We start from the raw sequence: 19,500 nt of genomic DNA, 5'->3' as shown, positions 1-19,500 counted from the left end.
GCTTTAGTGTGATTTTTATTTTTTTATTTTTTTAGAAAATGCTGTACATGTATCACAACTCCTTGATAAGCAAAATAAGATATAAAATGACCTAAAGTATAATAAAAAAACAATAACCAGATGTACATGAATTAGGGTAAATAATGTCCATGTCCATAACTAAGGGGAATATTTTTATAGCTTCTTTTCCCTTCATTTTAGCCCAGCAGGCAAAGGACAACGACTTCCTTCTTGAAACACAAGGAACAACTGGCAGAATTTTAATTCATGAATAAAGAACTTATATAAAAAATTAGGATTAGAATATGGGTACACAAGATTGATATACACCCCAATTTCATTATCTTTTCTAAAGAAAAGGCATCTATTCATCAATACCATTGGGAAAACCATACGTAAGATTACGGTAATGCACTAAAAGCAACGCGCACCCAGCTGCAAATACTACAATTGGCAAAGCCGAAGTGACGGCTGAACTAGAAATATAAACATCGATGACCCATCTCACAATACGTGATCAATGCATGATGATACACGACGTCAACGCCCCGAATCACGCAATCACGGTCTGCCGCAAAATGTGAATACATGCGATCTCTCGGAAATTACGAGGTGAGTGTCATTACGTCCGACAATCTACCGTTCGAGCTACCACATCTCGGAATAAACTACAACGAGTTCCTATCCATTAAAAAATTTTCCTGTTCATAAAGAGAATTTAATGTTGTTAGAGATACAGTTCTCTATGGGGTAACAATAAACCTACCTGTTAGATCACCTTGCCTTGATCTCTTTAACACAGCCGTAGGGAAAAATTGCATCCATTCAAGGTTGAAAAAGACTAATAAGAATATTAGAGCATACAGATTAATAAATAGAGGTAATGTGATTTCTGCCAGGTTGGGGGTGCTCGCTGGCTGTCTGCTTCTCACACTCGGGACTAGCGGTTAAACGAGATGTTACAGTCTCTCCGTTATCGCTCTTGCGCCTACGCCCCGTTCCCCAAGGCCACGGACATTAGCTGACTGACATGTCTAGACATGCAGTACGCATTAATCCCCCTAAAAACAGGATGGCTGTGTTTTTACCGATATAAAATAGGGCATTTTGTTAAAAATAACCAGTTAACAATACATAACTATTGCTTTTACCATTCAAAATTGCCAGACCCTCTTTCCTCTCTAGCTAGAAAAGCTTGACGCGTCAGGTGACCCCGTTAAAATTATTGTTAAAAATTGTATTATACCTTAAAACATATTTGAAATATTGCATTAATAAATCCATTTAATGTATTTTATTCTTTTAAAGACTATTGATTCCAATTTGGTGCCATATGCTTTTATCTTGTAGCCGCAGGATAGCGCCATTTCTACCAACTATAGACCGTGGTACGTCTGGGATATTATGCTTAAATTCTTTATTAATTATCATTGGCCATATGCTTTATAACACATTTTATACTTATTTTACACACGTTTACTTATTCTATACACACCTTAAAATTCAGAAAGCTACTTGCCTCAGCTGTGTTCACTAAAAGATATTGGGGTCAGTCCATGCCAAATGAACCAGGGGCATACTGCTTACAGTATCTTCCTCATATAACAAAAATATAGAAGAATATTGGATGTAGGTGTGGTGGTGACCCCACAATTTGGGGTCAAAATCCGAAAAAAGTGTCTGAGGTTGAACCAAAAACTGATTTTTGCAGGTCCATAACTTTGAAGTGCTTCCCCTGAGCTTAATTTTCAGATTCTGAAAGAGCAGGGAAAAGAATGCCAGGAGAGCAATTTTCAACTCTCTATCATGCTTAGAAATGAAGATATGGTCTCCTGAAAACCCTTACAAATTATATGCGCAATTCGCGAGTGCAAAAAAAGGGGCGTGGCACCCAAATTTGAAAGGGCCATAACTTTGGACTGCATCAGAATTTTTCAATAAAACTTTGGGAATTTTCAGTGTTCTCTATAAAATACCAAGTTTTCATCAAAATCAGGAATGCTGCCCATGGAACTTTTCTGGACATTGGTTGATTTGGCACGGACTGACCCATTGGTGTGTGGGGATCGTGGCTCTACGCACAAGCGCGACATGGACCGAAAGTGAGTTTTTTTAACAAGGATTGCCCACGTTATTCCTTGATTCTTGTTGTCGAAATGCTTAGGATGTTTTATTTTAAATAACACCTTGGCCGAAAAGTGTTTCATTACTTAAAAAACGTTATGGTTAAAGGGGCAATTTTATATAAAAAGCAACATGTGTCCCCGTTGGTGTCCCCATTTTGAAATTAGTGCCAACTATTTTTTTACCCATAATGCACTTGATCAGCCTGTAGCGCATGTGCGTAGAGACATATCCCAGCATGCTCTCTCTCTCTTTCTATATGCTCTCTCTCTACCCATGTAGCGTGTGTGCGCAGAGACACGACTCCATAAAACATCATATCCCAGCATGCTCTCTCTCTCTCCCCCATGTAGCGCGACCGTCATCCTCTGTGCCGCGAGACCACTGAGTGTCTATATCACACCATTTAGATGCTGATCCTGTGTATTTCAAAGTTAAAGGAAAAATAACTGAAATGACATGGAATGCTATTTGGTATGCGCTAGATGGCGCCAAAAGAAAAATAATGAATTAATACCAGAACAAGGATAATTGTTTAGTTTTTTGGGGGATATTTTGTGGTTCTTTTCCGGGTTTTGACGTCTTTCGAGCGTATACTCAGGTGTTTTATTTAACTTAAATTAAAATAGCATTATTTGTCTATAATTAAGGTTAAGTCTATATTTGTGATGATCCGTGTCGGGCGAGCAAGCAGAGAGCGGGGAATCAGGGTCAGGTAGACGGTATGCCAGAACAAAGTGGTTTATTCGAGACAAAACGGGGAACTATGCAGGATACACGTCAATGATCGATCAGGGAAACGGACGAAGACGTAGACTGATGTACGCAGAACGAACCGGAAATAGCATCAAACAACTGGGAACAATCAGGGTTTTACACAAGGTTAATGAGGGTGCGTGGCACACAGGAGGATCATACGAGCTGGTCATGACAATATTCTTGGTAACAGAAAAACATAAAAATTGTAAAAATGTAGTGTTTCTGAGGTTTGAATGAATTATTTCTATTTACATTATTTTAAATGGGAAAAATTGATTCAGGTCGCGAATTTTTCGGGTCACAAACGGAATCCTCGAATGAAGTAAGTTTTGAACAGAAAAGCACCTCATTGGACATATTCAGATTATTATAAACAATTTTTTTCTGCTTGGCTTTCCAGTTATTTATGAATAACATTTAAAATAACAGAAGTCTGTATAAGTGCTGTACAATTCCCTTTAATAGGGCAAAATACATGCATAAAATAAATAGAAATTATACACAAATAAATAGATATACAAATAAATAAAAAGGCAAACAAACTGTCATGATCTGCTCCCATCTTGTCCCTGTTTGACCAGCAGAGGGCGCTAGTCATCACGTAATCACATTGTTACCAGCCCTCGTGTCTTAACCATCCACACCTGTCTCCTAGCAGTTCTACTAGGAACTGCTAGCGCTACCCGATCCGCCATTTTGTTTCGCAAGCGCATGGGCAGCAGCAGCTCATTTGCATTTAGGAATACTGATGAGAAACAGCCTGTTCTGAAATAGACTGAAACAGAGGGTTAGAACGGGAGGCAAAAATGTCTAATATGAGAGGTATTTTCAACAAACTACTTTAGAGACATGTTTAGTGGAGCTCATAGACCTATGTTAACTCGTTGAAAAAGGGTATAATATGGGACCTTTAAAGTAGAATTTGTATGAATTTTCCATTATAATGTTAATGAAGTTTGTTTCTCTGTTTCTTAGGAATGGAAGCATTTTGGAGTGGATACAATGTTTTGTTCACACATTGCAGTTGGTTGTCAACATGATCCACAAACAAGTGTCTCTTGCACGTTTCTTGGAAAAGGGGAAAGCAGTTGTCAGTTTTGCAGGTCATCAGTTGCAATTAGACTAATTAGACTTACTCTAATTAAAGATTGTGTGACAAGGTGGTCCCGCACATTTCAAATGATTTTGCGCCTTCTTCAGGTGAAGGACTCTGTGGTCCAAGTTGCAGATGAGATGGCTTGGGATTGTCTCCTGCAAAGTGAGTGGATGAAGATGACTGCTGTCCAAGATTTCCTGCTGCCCTTTGCTGACCATATAAAAACACTTCAAAGAGATACAATGTCTCTGTCTTTGATTGTACCAGCTTCACTAGACTTGATCACTCACCTCTCCCGGTGCTCACAGAGACCTCCGTGTTCTGGCAGACAAAATGAAAGTTAACCTGGAACAACGCTTCAGCTGCTTCCTATTTCCCAGTGAAGCCAAGTTCTCTCCACTTGCAGCTGCTGCTTGCTTTCTTGACCCAACAGTTGCTGGAGATGCTCTCATTGAAAACACAGATGATGGAATCCAGGAACTTTTGGATAAAGCAGAATAATTTGTCCTCAGTGCATCCACATCAACAACACAAGGGAAGGATGATTTGGAAATAGATGATGGGGGTGCATCAGTGAAGGATGCTGAAGAGGTGCCGCCCTCGAAGCGACCGCGATATAGCTTTTTGTCAACCAAGTTGGCATCCTCCAAATTGTCAAATCTACCCAAGGCCAGTGCTGAACAGGAGATGGGGAAATACAAAGAGGAGCTTTCATCATTGAAGATCTCAGATTTTTAACATGGAATAGACTTTTGGTTGGCGCAGAATTCGATGACATATGTCACTTTGAAGCCTCTTGCCCTAGATTTACTTGCAAAGCCTGCATCACAGAGTTTGCCGAGCGGGTGTTTAGTATTACAGGGGACCTGACAAGGGCCCATCGCAACTGGGCAAGGGTCATCTTGGAACTATTTAGTAAATGGAAGGAAAGGCACAGATAAGCTTAGTACTTAGGCCTAAATGCCACACGAGTCCCTTTTTTGTTATTTTGTCATATTTTTGACAAAGGGTTATTATAAGTTGTTTTGCACACAGATGGTTGTTTGATAAGTGTTTGATGCCCAAATAACAAAAATTTTATTAAAATAGGCATATAGTCAAATTTGATGGGTGTTTTGATGCCCTGATAAAAAAAAAAGTACAAGTATGTGTAGTTGATATTTGCATAAAATAAGACCTGTGAATGAAATATGATTGTATTGCACCTTTTCTAGCAAATTTTAGGCATTCATTTTTATGTAGGAAAGAAGTGTGGTAAGTTGGGGGGCGCAGTGGTTATCACTGTTGCCTCATACCTCTGGGACCAAGGTTTGAGTCTCCATCAGGGTCCATGTGTGTGGAGTTTGTATGTTCTCTGCTTGGTGTTTCCTCTAGGTACTCTGGTTTCCCCCCACAGTCCAAAAACATGCTGGGGTCAGTTGGAATTACAAAATTGTGCATGTCTGAGTGACTGGTGTGTGAGTGTGCCCTGTGATGGGTTGGTGTGCCATTCTGGATTGTCATGTGCTCTCAGATCTGTTAAGATTTAAGATTCAAGACTTTTATTGTCATTGTTCAGTTGCCTGGACAACAAAATTAACTGACAGACCACAAAGATGCAAGAAAAGTGACAGAGATATTACAAGATAAAAAAAAGTTCTCTATTACCCCCTGTTACGATCCGGTGAACGCGGGTAAGGCAAACGGGCAGGCAAGCAAGCAGGAAGCAGGCAGGCAAACAGGGATTTATTGGGATGATCGGGAGCAGGAAACATCGGACATCAACTAACATCAATGACAGACAATGAACTAAGGCAAAACAGGGACTGAAATAGACAAGACAGAGCAAAACAACAAGGTACAGCTGGGTACGATCAGGGAAGCACACGTGGATAATCAGGGGGGCGTGGCACACATGAGGATCGTACGAGCTGGGTGTGACACCCCCTCCCCAATTCTCTATTATTCCTGCTAACAAGTTATTGATCTGGTCAGACTTCTTCTTTCGTAGTCCACCACCATAAACCATAAGCATCGGAATCTTTTTTGCCTTCTATAACTGGATCGCCTGCTCCTGCCCTGCCGTTGTCGAGGGTCCCTTTGGCTCCAACCATGCGGTTGCCTGCTACCCCTGTGGCTTCCACCTCTCGCCCGCTGGGGATCCCTCGGGCTCCCCGTTTTCCCCCGTCCTCTGCTTTCCTGCCTCCTGTTTTTGTGTCCCCTCTGTCTACTCCTCATCCCTCCATTCCTTTGTTTGCTCCTGGTCCTTTTGTTCCTCCTGTTGGTGTTCCCCCGGTGTCTCCGTTCTTGGTTCCCCTGTGCCTGTCTGCATTCCCGGTGGTTTGTCAGTGGTTGTCCTGCTTCTTGTCCCTGTATCTGTTCTGTGTGTCTGTTCTGTTCCCGGTTCCTCATTGATGTTTTGCTTTTAGGTCTTGTCGGTTCCCGGTCTCATCCTTTCGCTCCCCTGGGGCGCGCCCGGTGTGCGAGCTTTTGGGGCGGAAGAGGTAATGTCATGCTCAGTTCATCCTGCCCTCTCATCCACCATGCCCCCTCGTTAACCTCGTGTGGATTCCCCGTGTTCACCAGCTGTTTCCTGTTGCTAATAAATCTTTGAGGTACAATATTTCCCCTCGACTAAAGCGGTATCTTTCTAAAAGAATTTCCTTCGGGAGCAATAAAGGATCTTGCAGATTGCACAAAACCCTCCCTATGTGAAATTCTCTTCATATAATTTGCACACCGATATTAATTAGTCGCTCATTCATGAATTGCGCGGCCATGACTGAACGGATTTCCATGCACGGACACTGATTAAGTGTGTGAACTAATTCTTGTTTACGTAAAGCATACTTGCTCCGAGCAGGTTTGAGGATTTGGATGTGCTGCTATGACAACACATCCAGCAAGAGTTTCGAAAAACCGACAGATTCAGGATCATGCCAAATCGTCAACAATTACATCCCGCTAAACGAGTAATCCACGTATGAAAAATACTGCCTTTGTCTGCTCCTGACTTGTATGCTTTTCTTTTAAGGTTGGGTGCTTTGACAGTGGTCTGCCAGAGTCAACTGACTAGGTGAGGGTGGCCTGTTCCCTTTGTTTAAAGTGATTTTGTGTGCTGTGCCACTGGGTATGGAGTTTGGTGTACAGTGTTTTGATTATGGGGTGTGGGGTGGTAGACGTGCTTAGTGGAGGAGGGTTGTACTCTGAGGAAACATGTGGTCTATGAGTGCTCAGTTTAATGAACTTTGCCACTTTTATTAAAGAGTTTTTTTGTGGTACATTACCAGTTAAACGTTTTTGCACACACAGATTTTCTACACTTGCATGTTACTCACTTAACATTACTAAAAATACACTCAGTATTCTTCGCTAACAAAAAAATATACAGTATGTTCACCATTTGAGTACCTTTGCAGGTACTCAACATCGAAGTTACTTTCTCTAGCAGTTATAACAGCAGAGGAAATTCTAGGTATTCTTTCTGTAAGGGACATTAAATAATGGCAAGAAATAGTTCACTTCTACAATTAAAGAACAACCTAGACTTTGAATATGCCATCACCACACAACCAGAGGGGGATTAAGGTGGTCATGGGCCCCTAGGCTACCTTTTCTGCGGGCCCCCCTGTACTTATGTTCTACCAGTTTCACTGAGGCAAAAATCACTGCATCCTTACAGAGCAACAACTAAACACCAAATACTCACGTAAGGCAGCATCCTTAAACAGCAGCAACTGAACCACCAAATACTCACATAAATCAGGTGCCATAAGATATGCTATACAGCAGCACAAAATAACAGCAAATGCAGTAATGCAACAGCAGTTATGAATACATATTCCTAAATTTAGAAGTTTTTCTTCCTTGTTTTTCTGACAGAGAAGTCCTTTATAAGACTGTTAAAATCCAATTCACAAAGAATATCACTTTCAATGGACATTAGAGACAGGTGATTCAGTCTGCTTTGGTTCATTGTGGATCTTTTAACAAGTCCCAGTTTTGAAAAAGAGCGCTTCGCGATGGCATTGGTTACAAGCAAAATCATAAACAGTTGCAATGCTATATCAACATTTGGAAACATTGGCCGTAGTTTCCTTTGTCTTATAAGCTGCAGCAGTGACCTTGCTGAGGTGTCCTGGATTTCTTTAATAAATTCTCTGAATTGTCCAATTTCATCCACAAAATCTGCTTCCAGATCATCTGCGTATTTCTTCTGGAGATTGGCCGCTCCCATATGAAGATCTTGTAAGGGGATGGATGGAAAATTGTTCATCCATCCAAAAGTTTGATGAATGTTTTTGTAGGAGTGATACCTCCGATCCAGTTCTGCGATGAGTCGATCAGTTACAACAATAAAAACTGTTGCTTTGAACTTGTCATGGCTCGATTGCTCACAGTCCAGTTCCGTTGATTCGTCTGCTTGTTTTTTCCTATTCTTGTGCCTCTGCGTGTCCAGTTTGTAATTTTGGGACACAGTTGAAGACATGTTAATTGCTTCAATCTCAATTTTTTCAAAATCATCCTGGAGGCTGGCCACATAACCCCTCAATAAGCTGACCCAATTAACAGCATTACATAAAACCAGTCCCACTGCCTGTAGAGCAGTACTAGTGTCACTAGCTTCATCTTGAGTCATAAGATTTTTGTTGGATTCTGCACTCAATTTAAGCAACAACTCTTGAATTTATCGCATAGTTTTTGTGTTGTGCTTTCGTTGCTAGTGCGTGTGCCAACCATCTAGTATCAGAGAGATTTTTAAAAGTCTCTACCCTGTGGTTGTCATTAGGTTCTAAACCCACTGTAATTGTCTGCCAATGAGAGGCAGATCTGGAAGAAAAAATAAAAAGTGTCTGTATGAAATTAAAAAAATCTTCTGTCTCTAGGCAGCAGTTAACACTATTAAGCCCCACTAAATTGAAAGTGCGTGCAGTGCATGGTACCCATTCAACCAGCGTAGGGTCTGACTGTGGGTCCAAGGATTTCATTTCGATACCTAATGGAAGTCAAGGTGCAGTTGTCTAGCCTGTAGAGGTCTGTGTCTCCCTCCATGGATATGCCTCCCCAGACTATCACTGAGCTACCACTAAACCGGAAAAATTGAACAATGTTACTGGCAGCGTGACGTTCTCCATGGCTTCTCCAGACCCTTTCACGTCTGTCACATGTCCTCAGGGTGAACCTGCTCTCATCTATGAAAAGCACTGGGCACCAGTGGCAGACCTGCCAATTCTGATATTCTATGGCAAATGCCAATCCAGCTCCATAGTCCCAGGCAGTGAGCACAGGGCCCACTATAGGATGTTCGAGTCATCAGGCCACCCTCATGAAGTCTGTTTCTGATTATTTGGTCAGAGACGTTCACACCAGCGGCCTGCTGGAGGTCATTCATAGGGCTCTGGCAGTGCTCATCCTGTTCCTCCTTGCACAAAGGAGTAAATATCAGTCCTGCTGGTTGGTTAAGGACCTTCTAAAGCAGCGTCTAGCCCTCCTAGAGTAACTGCCTGTCTCCTGGAATCTCCTTCATGCCCTTGAGACTATGCTGGTAGACACAGCAAACCTTCTGGCAATGGCATGTATTGAGGCACCACCTTGGAGGAGATGGACTACCTGTGCAACCTCTGTAGGGTCCAGGTATCGCTTCTATGACACTGACTGTAGGCAAATGCAAAACAGCAAAGATGAGGAAGGAAAAGTGTCAGTGGCCCCCACCTGTTAAACCATTCCTGTTTTGGGGGTTGTCTAATTGTTGCCCTGCAAGAGCACCTGTTAATTTCTTTAACACCAAAGCAGCTGAACCTGATTAACAACCCCCTCTGCTACTTAAATGACCAGATCAATATCCCAGAAGTTTAATTGAATTGATGCTATACTCTTATTAAAAAGTGTTTGACGACTTTTTGTAAAGGTTCACTTGCTTTTGAGTAATATTGTAATACAAAATATTTCCATACAGAAGAAGACAAATGCGCCACGTGGTGTATTAGTGAGGTCAATAGCAAGGACGAGAATAATTATGATTGTCTGTAAGAGTGCATGTAGAGCTCAAGTAAAATCAACCGCGTTTTTTTTTTTTTTTTAAACATATATTAGATGAAAAGGAATTGTTAAGCAATAGCAAAAAGTCTATATTTTTCTCCCGATGTATTGCTTTTTTCCCCTGTGCATTTAACTATCAAGAAGGTAATTTGACGTTTTCGTGATTATAATTATAGCAAGCTAAAAAATTCGTAGTTATTAATTATACAATGCACATTTGTTTGAAAATTAAAATTTCTAAATATTCCTTTCTGATTTAACGGGCTAATACGTATTTTAGGTCTAGTCTTAACGCTTGATTTACGTAATTTATCTCCTGATAAATATTTGCATATGTCAATTTTTGTAGAGCCCAGTTGGTTCAAGCAATTAACCTAAGATCCTGGAGTATAAGCCTACTATAGGAAATGTTAGGCTGTGCACTAGTGAATGTGTGCAATTCTAAAAATTTCCCTGTAATTAGTGTGGGAACTGCTACATTTCCGTGTCTCCGTAAATTGGGTCTAGAGACACCACTCATATATATAACTCATAATAACTCATACATTGTGAATAGCCATTGTTTTCCTGTGGCTTCTTCATTTTAATGAAGAGAAACTTAAAACGATACAGGCGACGAATTCTCTCTTGGAAATATATATTTTAGAAATTCAGAAAGGCATATGTAGATCAAATTTTCATTTATGGGTAAACCCTTATTAAATTTATTTCACAAGTTTTGTTTGCGTAATTTATAAACATTTTAACTTTGACCAAATATGACTTACGTGTCTTTTACTGGATAATAATATTACGGTAAACAGTAATCATTGCCCAATTAGGTAGTTTTCCTTTTTTATTATTCCGCAGCTCCGATTTTTGCCATGCCCATAAAAGGATCAGATAATATTCAACTCAGTATTTGTTTTGCTAGTGACCGATACTAGCAAGACTGAATTACTCAGCAGCCGGTCTAAACCATGTGCTTACAGGAAGAGGAGGGTTTATTGAATGTACCTTCGGCAAAAAGAATAAGAATCGCTCGGAAAATTCCATATTACTATTCATAGCCGTTATAAACGTTGGATTTATCGTTTTAACAAATACAACAGATGTGTATTATGTTTTCTTATTGGTAATACTTCTTCACAACATTTTACAAACCCCTGGTGACTTTTGCGCCTTCCCTTGTAAACCTTCACTAGCTCACCTGTCCAGCTAATTTGCATACAAAAGTTAAGCTGAAATGGAGGGTTTACCTGTGTCATAGTGTCAAAATATACGTAAACTAAACTAAAGGTCAATTTCCATTTTATTTTGTTGGAAAGTATCATAACTTGTATTGCTAACTATATCAAGTTATATAGTGGATTATATTCTTTAAAAGTTTAACTATGTTTCTGACGTCGAGTGTCGTCGTCGTTTTTTTAATTGGTAAGTGTTTCTTTTTCGTTTACATGCTTATTGTAGTATTATAGTTTTTTAAGTAGAGACATGTTCAGAATGTAAAGTTTGATTTGTTATATATTTATTACTTTTTGAAGTATTAATAAGCACCTTTCTGGTTTAACCTAGCAGAATTGCTCTTAGGCCTACAACCAGGAAGGGGATTTTCAGTATAGGGTATTACGTGTTGTATTTGTGCATTATAAGTGCTTGTCTTTTAAAACTCATTAAAGTATATGAATATAAATGTGTTCTGTTTGGTGGTGGATTTCGTAAACATGAAGCGTAGGCTTGTTGGAGCAGGTCTTTGCGATTACGAATGAGTCATGGCAATGTGAATTTTGTAAGCGGACTCCATTCTTTTAGTGCTACTCTGTGATTGAAAGTTTCACAAAACATATCCAGGCAGACTTTTTTTGGCTACTTGTATTTTCGATAACGCTAGCGGTATCCCGCTACCTCAGCTCCCTTTTTAAGAGACTTGTATACCTATGTCCATGAACAGCTATAATGCTTTCGTTTACATGGCAAAAATACCTGTATGTGGTGAACATAGCACAAGAAGATTATACAGGTCTCTATCTGTCTATCTTTCTATGTGTGTATGTGTGTATCTATCTGTGTATGTGTGTATAAAAACATTTGGTTTCGTTTTAGCCGAGGCAGATTTTACAAGTTTATACTGACGAATATGTCATTGAAATAATACAGTAAGTCCTCGGATCAACGCCTGAGTTAAGGACAACTCGTAGGTTACTTATGAACAGACACATGAAGCCTGTTACATTTAAAAATTCGGGTTCAATACAATGGCTCGTAACAACGAACGCACGCATTACTTTGTGACGCTCATGAAGAGATTACGCGTCTTCAGCGGTTATTAACCTTTAATGTTTAATCCTTTAATAATATTTTCCCTGTTTTTCTAAACTGCTTTAAGAACTGTATTTTTTAAGTACTATATAGCTACACATACGTACAGATTCATTCTCTCTCCCTCTTCAGTACAATATCTTGTGGTTACTTTTATTCGTACTCGGTAGAAGCTGAAATGTATGTGGCATTAATAATAATAATAATAATAATAATAAAAATAATAATAATAAAAACATGACTTGACCATTGGTAGGAATAGAATAGTTTTTTGGAAAAACGTAAAAAATTTAAGTAGCACTGAGGAAATGTGTTGTACAGTAAATGAATTGGACTCGTGTGCTGTCTCCATTTAAACTTATCTGTGCACAAAAGGTCAAGAGTTCAATCACAGATCTAGCATAAGTTGGATAACCCTGTCCATGTCTGGGGATAAAAGCACCTGGGTTGTTCTTGGTTGCAAAAGGGGGAAGGGGTGTGGCTAACTTGATTCTAATATTCTATTTATGTTAAATAGTTAAAATAATTACCCTTTACCCACAAAATACCAATAACCCTTGAATTGGTTTTGTTTTTCTTTTAGGCTCTGCCATGGCCATCTCTGTCCACTGTCCCACCAAGAAATACGTAGTTATCCTGTTCCAACCAGTTACACTTACCTGCAACTACCAGACATCATCCATTCAGCCACCAGTGGTGACCTGGAAGTACAAGTCATTTTGTCGAGATCCCATCCAGGCAGCGCTGAATCCCAGCAGTGCTGACAATGCTCTGGCCCAGGCGAACCCTAATTACAATCCAAACATCGAATGTTCCGATAGCGCACGGACTGTTCGTATTGTTGCTTCCAAACAGGGCAGCACCGTCAGCCTTGGAGATTATTATCGGGCCCGCCAAATCAGCATCATCAACAGTGAGCACAGAGGCCATTTAAATTGTCATTCTCTGGTTTGGTAGTTGGGGTGAAGAGTATACAATTTAATGGATAATTCCATATTGAGGAACCCTGACTGTCCCTAGTAATTCTGTCTAAGCACTTCTTAGAAGATGACATAATTCAAGGATCTCCTGACAAGTGCTTGATTTTATTGAAATTAATGGATTTGTGCTCAAAACAAAATTAGCTGTATGCATCATTGATGCATAGTCTTTCAACATTAATGTTGAATTCAGCTATACTCTGACCTTCCATCCTTATCCTGTCTTCAGATGCAGACCTAAGCATAGCACTGACGGCTTGGGGTGATAGTGGCGTCTATATCTGCTCTGTAGTCTCCTCTCAGGACCTTACAGGAAACAGTGAAGACTATACCGAGCTTATAGTTCTGGGTGAGTTGTTAATAGCATGTGTGTGATCCCTCACCCTCTACTAAACGTCCCATTTTAGCTGTGGCTCCATTACAGTTTAGGCCAGGTTTTTTTTTTTTTAGAAGAGCTCACCTATTTAAGATCTGGTTTACTTGTATCAGAAGTCAAAGGGTTTTTTTGTATTGTAGATGTTTCCGTCTCATTTAAGTTTCTCTGTGAAGGACCTTAGATGTAGATTGAGAACAATGGTAAAGCGGACAAGTTAAGTAAGGAACCTTATTCAATGTTTGTCTTTCTTTCGCAGAGAGAAAGTCTAATACTACAGACCTCCTGCCTGGCATTGACTTACTGGTCATGGAAGGTACTTAACTTGCCCCTTAACCAGAGCTCCTGAATCCTTATGCGAAGGGGTTTTTCAGATGTGTGCCCCCTCACAGGGTCCTTCACAAGAGAAACTTACTTTGAGATATTAATATATTAGAAAGCTAAATGCAAAGTTTGAGTCTTTTTTTTTAAGCAATGGAGGCACAGTAAAAATGTAACTTTTTCATAACTATCAAGATTCAATGGCAAATTTTTTTCTGTCCATGAAAATAGGTATTCGGTAAGTACATTTGCTCTGTTTAAAATGGTTGTGTTCTATGCGGTGGCCAAGTGTTGTATGACAGTGAGCATGACCAGTTCTTGCCACATTCACAAAAACTTGCCTGATGTCAGACAAACCAGCATGTCCCATGTTTCCTATGTTGTATTTACATAACCTGACACTATATATCGGTTATATTGTTTAGCTTTGTCCTGCTTAAGTTTATATTTTGATAACGGTAGCACTGTGAGAGTATACAGTCATAGTAAAATGGGTAAACACGTGCAGGACTGGAAACTGTTTGGCTATGAATCCTAATGCCTGCCATAATGCTGGGTGTGTCGTCCCCTGTTGCTTTCAGACTGGTTGCTGGTGGTATTGGTGGTGTTGGGCTTCCTGTTACTTGTGCTCTTCATTGCGATTTGCTGGTGCCAGTGCTGCCCGCATACATGCTGCTGCTATATCAGCTGCCCCTGCTGTCCTGAGAAGTGCTGCTGTCCCAGGGCTCGTGAGTATGAATCATCTGCCGTGGCCTAAACATAAAGCAGGACTTCAGGCGTGATTCATTTTCAGAGTTTCCTGTTTATGAAATGAATCGATATTTGCCTAAGCCGCTGTGAAATTCAAGCTATTTTATTGTTTAAAAAGGCTCATTTGGAAATGGCTCCATATTGCTTTGCCTGCTAAACATCTCATGGTTCTTCCTTGATCTCATTGGACAGTGTATGAGGCAGGAAAGGCGGTGAAGTCGGGTGTGCCGAGTATGTACGCCCCCACCCTCTATGCCCCTAGTATGTACGCTCAGCCCCCATACGGCAGCATGGTGCCAAACGCCTCTGCCATCCCGATGCTGCCCTTGCCCACTGTCCCACCATTAAACAGTTATGGCCAAGACTTCGATGGAGCCAGTTCAGGTAAGAAACGTTTTAAAAACATTGTCATCCCATTTGAAGGTATCTACTATGCTGTATATCTGCATGGCTTGTATGTGGACAAGTGTCTGTTAGCTAAAACAAATAAATGGGATACGCTCTATGCTCTCTCTGACCACCTCTGAATTGTGTTGGATGGAGTATAAGTCTTGTCTGTCTGTCAGTTAATTTATTGATTGATTTTCAATTTAATTTGTGACAAAAGCAGCTAAATGGGTACATATTGTAGTTTCTCAGTTTTTAAAATTAGTTTTAATATCTGCAGATTGTGAGAAGAGCTGAGGTAAGTCTTTGTGATTAAATACGTTTTCCTTTTTTGCTGTAGTTGGACAAGGCTCCCAGGTGCCTTTACTGCATGATCGGGACATTGGGGGCAGTGGAAGTGAGTAAGATGCCATTGGAATTATGAAGCACAATTCCATCACACACACACACACCTGAATTTGGTTTTGCAGTTTTGTTTAACTGTCACTAAGCTTGTTGTTAGCTTGTCTTGGCTAGTTCAATGTTTCTAACTAACACTATTCTTTTGCATAAACAATTTGGTGACTGGGGGGGGCATTGTGGTGCAGTGGTTAGCACTGTTACCTCACACCTCTGGGACCCGGGTTCGAGTCTCCGCCTGGGTTATATGTGTGCGGAGTTTGCATGTTCTCCCCATGTCGTCTTGGGGTTTCCTCCGGGTGCTCCGGTTTCTCCCCCACAGTCCAAAAATATGCTGAGGCCAATTTAGAGTTAATAATTTGCCCGCATGCATGAGTCAATGATGTGTAAGTGTGCCCTGTGATGGGTTGGCCCCCCATCCTGGGTTGTTCCCTGCCTCGTGCTTATTGTTACGGGATAGACTCCGGACCCCCAGCGACCCAGTAGGATGAGCGGTTTGGAAAATTGATGGATGGAATTTGGTGACTTTTTAAAAACCATATAAGCAAAAATTGAAAGGGGGGTTTTCAAAATCTTCCTCTGAGGACAGTGTAAACTCGAAAGCCTTGCTTTATATGACAACGGTATATGCCTGCTTTCAGCACGCAGTGGTTACCGCATCCAGGCCAACCCTGATGGAAATGCCACTCGTGTGCTGTACTACATGGAGAGGGAGCTGGCCAACCTGGACCCCACTCGACCTGGCGATAGCTCGGGCAATTACAACCGCTGTCAGTTTATTCATCTCTTGGTTGCTTCTTTTTCGTTTTCGCCTCACTACTGGAACGACAGCACTCGCTTTCAGAGTCTCTGTCGTGAATGTAATTTTACTTTGCTGTGACCCTTCTGTCAGTGGTGGACGGGATGAGCGAGGTCAGCTCGCTGCACGATGACCTGGACTCTCGGAATCGTGGCAGATCACAGCCACCTCACCTGAGCACGGTGCCGGACCAGGACGAGAACATGAGCACTATTAGTAGTGTGTCCCAGTACACCCGGCGCAACCACAGAGGGCCAGGGGGCAGTGATGCACCCTCTGGGGGATACATGGGTGCCCGTGGACGTGCACGCTCTGTCGATTACCTGGATGATGTTGCTCACAGTTACCATGACAACTATTCTCCCCCACGGGATGAAAGAGGAGCTAGAAGAGGCAGAGGAGGGTATATGCAAAATTTCCTATGATTGTTTTCCTATGCACCTATAACGCTGTAGCAAGTACTTCACTGCATGCGAAAACTGGATTGACACATTTATTTTGATATGAAGTTCCTGGCTGAAAGGTGAAAATACCATCTTGTTTTCCTTTCCTTTTCTCATTCAGATTGAATGAAGGAAGCATTTCTAGTGACTACAACCGATATGACCGGAACAGACCTGATTACTCGCGTGATGACGGGCACCCAAGGGGTAGCAGATACGAGGGCAGGCGCAGCCGTAGCAGAGATGACCTGACAGACCTGGAGAGGGAGCGTGGGAGGGGTGACAGAGGTTACTATGACGATAGCTTCCTGACGGAGGCGCTGCAGAGGAAGAAAATGGGTGAGCAGCAACGGGCCCACAACCCAAAAAGCCGTAGCAGAGATGACCTGGTGGAGCTGGAGAGGGAGCGTGGGAGGGGTGACAGGGATCACTATGACGATGGGTTCCTGAAGGAGGCGCTGCAGAGGAAGAAAATGGGTGAGCAACAGCGGGCCCGCAGTCGCGACAGGCTGGACAGTGAGAGTGAGCGCTCAGAGCGCTCGGAGCGTAGCAGAGCAGGGCGCGGGCCCCCGCCTTTACCCCTAATGCCACCCTCCTCCTACCCTGACCACCGACATGACGACTTCCCGCCCCCTCCCCCACCCTACAGTGAGGATGAGAGCGTGGCGTCTTCCAAGAAAAGCAACCTGCGAAAGGCGAGTGTGAATCTTAACTGAAAGCGAAGTATTCTCTTAAGCCATTTAGATGTTTATATGAACCTTAATAATGTCCATTGTATACAGCCAGTAAAATGGACATTTGGAATACTTATAACTATACATTGTATGTCTGAACTTTGTATGGAGTATTATTCCGCTAATATTGCTCTTTGCATTTCCTTTTCAGAATGGAGCTGTGAGTCGGGAGAGCTTGGTTGTGTAAAGTGCATTAAGTATGGGAATCTCTTTCTGGAAAAAGATTACAGAATATATCTGTAGCACGTTTTTATTCCATTTTATGAACTGCTACTAGTACTTATTTGTAAAGCTTATGAATACCTCAGGCTTTGTGTGCATATGCTTTCCTAATCAGTCAGTAAAAAAGCTTTAAGCTTGAGTTGATGCAAATTCATCAAACAAATTTAATTGCTTGGAATCCCTGTACATTAAACTGTGTAACCTTGATTCGTTATTTGCATATCAGCCTTTTCAATATGAATAGCTGTGTACCTTTTTTTTCATAATAAGTCAACAAGTGCGTTTTTATATGGAGAACTTTTCTGTCTTTTTATCCTAAACATTTTTGTATGTAGCTAACTATGTTAACTTTAACAATATAACTGTCTGTGACATTCTTGCAGGTGGTTGGTTCCTGTGAAATGTTGAAGATGTGCATGTTTTGAATTAGTTTGCTCATCATTGACCTATTTTTGTAAAGTTTTTTTAAAATTTTTTTTTTCTATCAACCCCTCTCCACCCCATACCTAAATTATAGTATATAAATGGTGAAATGATTACAAGTGGATCTTTTTCTTAACCCCCCCTGGCATGGAATTCCCAGTAGCAGAAGGCAGCTGAAGAATGCACAGAATGGTGCTGGAGAGTGGTTTGCCCACACACACGCGCAGATGACAAAATACTGTCGTCATAAGCCAGCATAGCTTATACTGTGTCCAAATGGACAAATGGGATTGAAAGAGTTCTATTGGCAGTCCTTCTCTGTTGATGTCATATATCCCAGTGTTCTCTTTAAAATTCCTTGTCCCCCAGTTGCTGTCATTAACAATGCCTTATTTGTTCATTCAGTTCTATATCATGTCACTCTCTAAATGCTTTATGATTTAGTTATCTCGCTGAAATACCACAATCCAACAGTGAAAGTGAGTTATGGCTGTATTTGTTGCTGTATGGGTTTTATTCAGCCGGCATGTAATATCTTGAAAATGTAAATGTATAATTTTTTAATTTTTTTTTTAATAAATTCATTTTTTAAAATCCCGATACTGATTTGGTGGTCCTGTAACATCCCACAGTGACCATGCGATCATGTGAAGTATTGTATAATTTCATTTACTGCAAATCATCTACACCTGGACACATCTAAACATGATGCATCTAAACTTTTTTTTTTACACATTGCAAACTTCGAATTCAAGAGTATTTTATCGCCACATGACCTAGTTGATATTTGGATTTAAGTGTAGGAGAGGATGCAAAAAAGTTACAGCATGGCAAAATACCATTAGATGCATTATGTGCAGTGTATGTGTGTTGTGAGTTACTGTTAGTAGTGGGGAAAATTGTTGGTCTCGGTTCCCCCCTCCCCTGCTGCTAAAGCATGTCTAGCACTCAGTGCAATTTTCTGGTGTGAAGTGACTGAATTGAGAGGTAATTCTCCTATGATCTTTGATGGCTTGGATGTCATTTATTCCAGGTTCCTCTTCATTCATGCGTCTTTGCTTCCATTGCTGATGGTCATGGATGATGTTAAGGAACTTTGAATGATAGCTGTGTAGAGCTGTAGAACTGTGTAGAAGTGTTTGATTCTGCACTGCGGTTTCAAACCGGTTTCTTTGTTGTTTGTGATTACTCCAATTAAGAATACTTATACTGAGTTGTCCTGAGGAATCCAGTAAAACTTTGAGATGATGTCATTTTGTGTTTCAGATTGCAAGCTGTGATTGAGCAGTAATTTCTGGTAGAGAGATGTCTTTTGGGATGAATAGTCCTAAATACTGTCTTCAGTTAGCCTAAAACAAAATAAGGGAAGTGTAC

The 19,500-nt window shown here is 40.9% G+C and overlaps 1 protein-coding gene across 2 annotated transcripts; it reads left to right on the top strand.

Annotated features, from left to right (window-relative positions):
- The first annotated feature begins 11,190 nt into the window (after window positions 1-11,190).
- LOC125748542 (lipolysis-stimulated lipoprotein receptor-like) lies at window positions 11,191-18,726 on the top strand. 2 transcript variants are annotated; one of them, XM_049024815.1, is made up of 11 exons: window positions 11,191-11,410; window positions 12,879-13,208; window positions 13,505-13,624; window positions 13,908-13,964; window positions 14,551-14,697; window positions 14,912-15,103; window positions 15,447-15,503; window positions 16,147-16,275; window positions 16,398-16,707; window positions 16,869-17,442; window positions 17,633-18,726. In XM_049024815.1, exons 1-11 carry the CDS (start codon window positions 11,371-11,373, stop codon window positions 17,666-17,668), a joined length of 1,992 nt encoding a protein of 663 aa, XP_048880772.1. In that variant the 5' UTR covers window positions 11,191-11,370; the 3' UTR covers window positions 17,669-18,726. The 2 variants fall into 2 exon arrangements, with proteins under 2 accessions (XP_048880772.1, XP_048880773.1); XM_049024816.1 differs by lacking the exon at window positions 13,908-13,964 and having other exon boundaries at window positions 11,192-11,410.
- The last annotated feature ends 774 nt before the right edge of the window (window positions 18,727-19,500 follow it).

Source organism: Brienomyrus brachyistius, chromosome 9 (assembly GCF_023856365.1).
Source record: "Brienomyrus brachyistius isolate T26 chromosome 9, BBRACH_0.4, whole genome shotgun sequence".
Classification (NCBI taxonomy): domain Eukaryota; kingdom Metazoa; phylum Chordata; class Actinopteri; order Osteoglossiformes; family Mormyridae; genus Brienomyrus; species Brienomyrus brachyistius.
The sequence above is the reverse complement of the archived record's forward strand: the minus strand, read 5'-3'. Positions and strand labels throughout refer to the sequence as shown.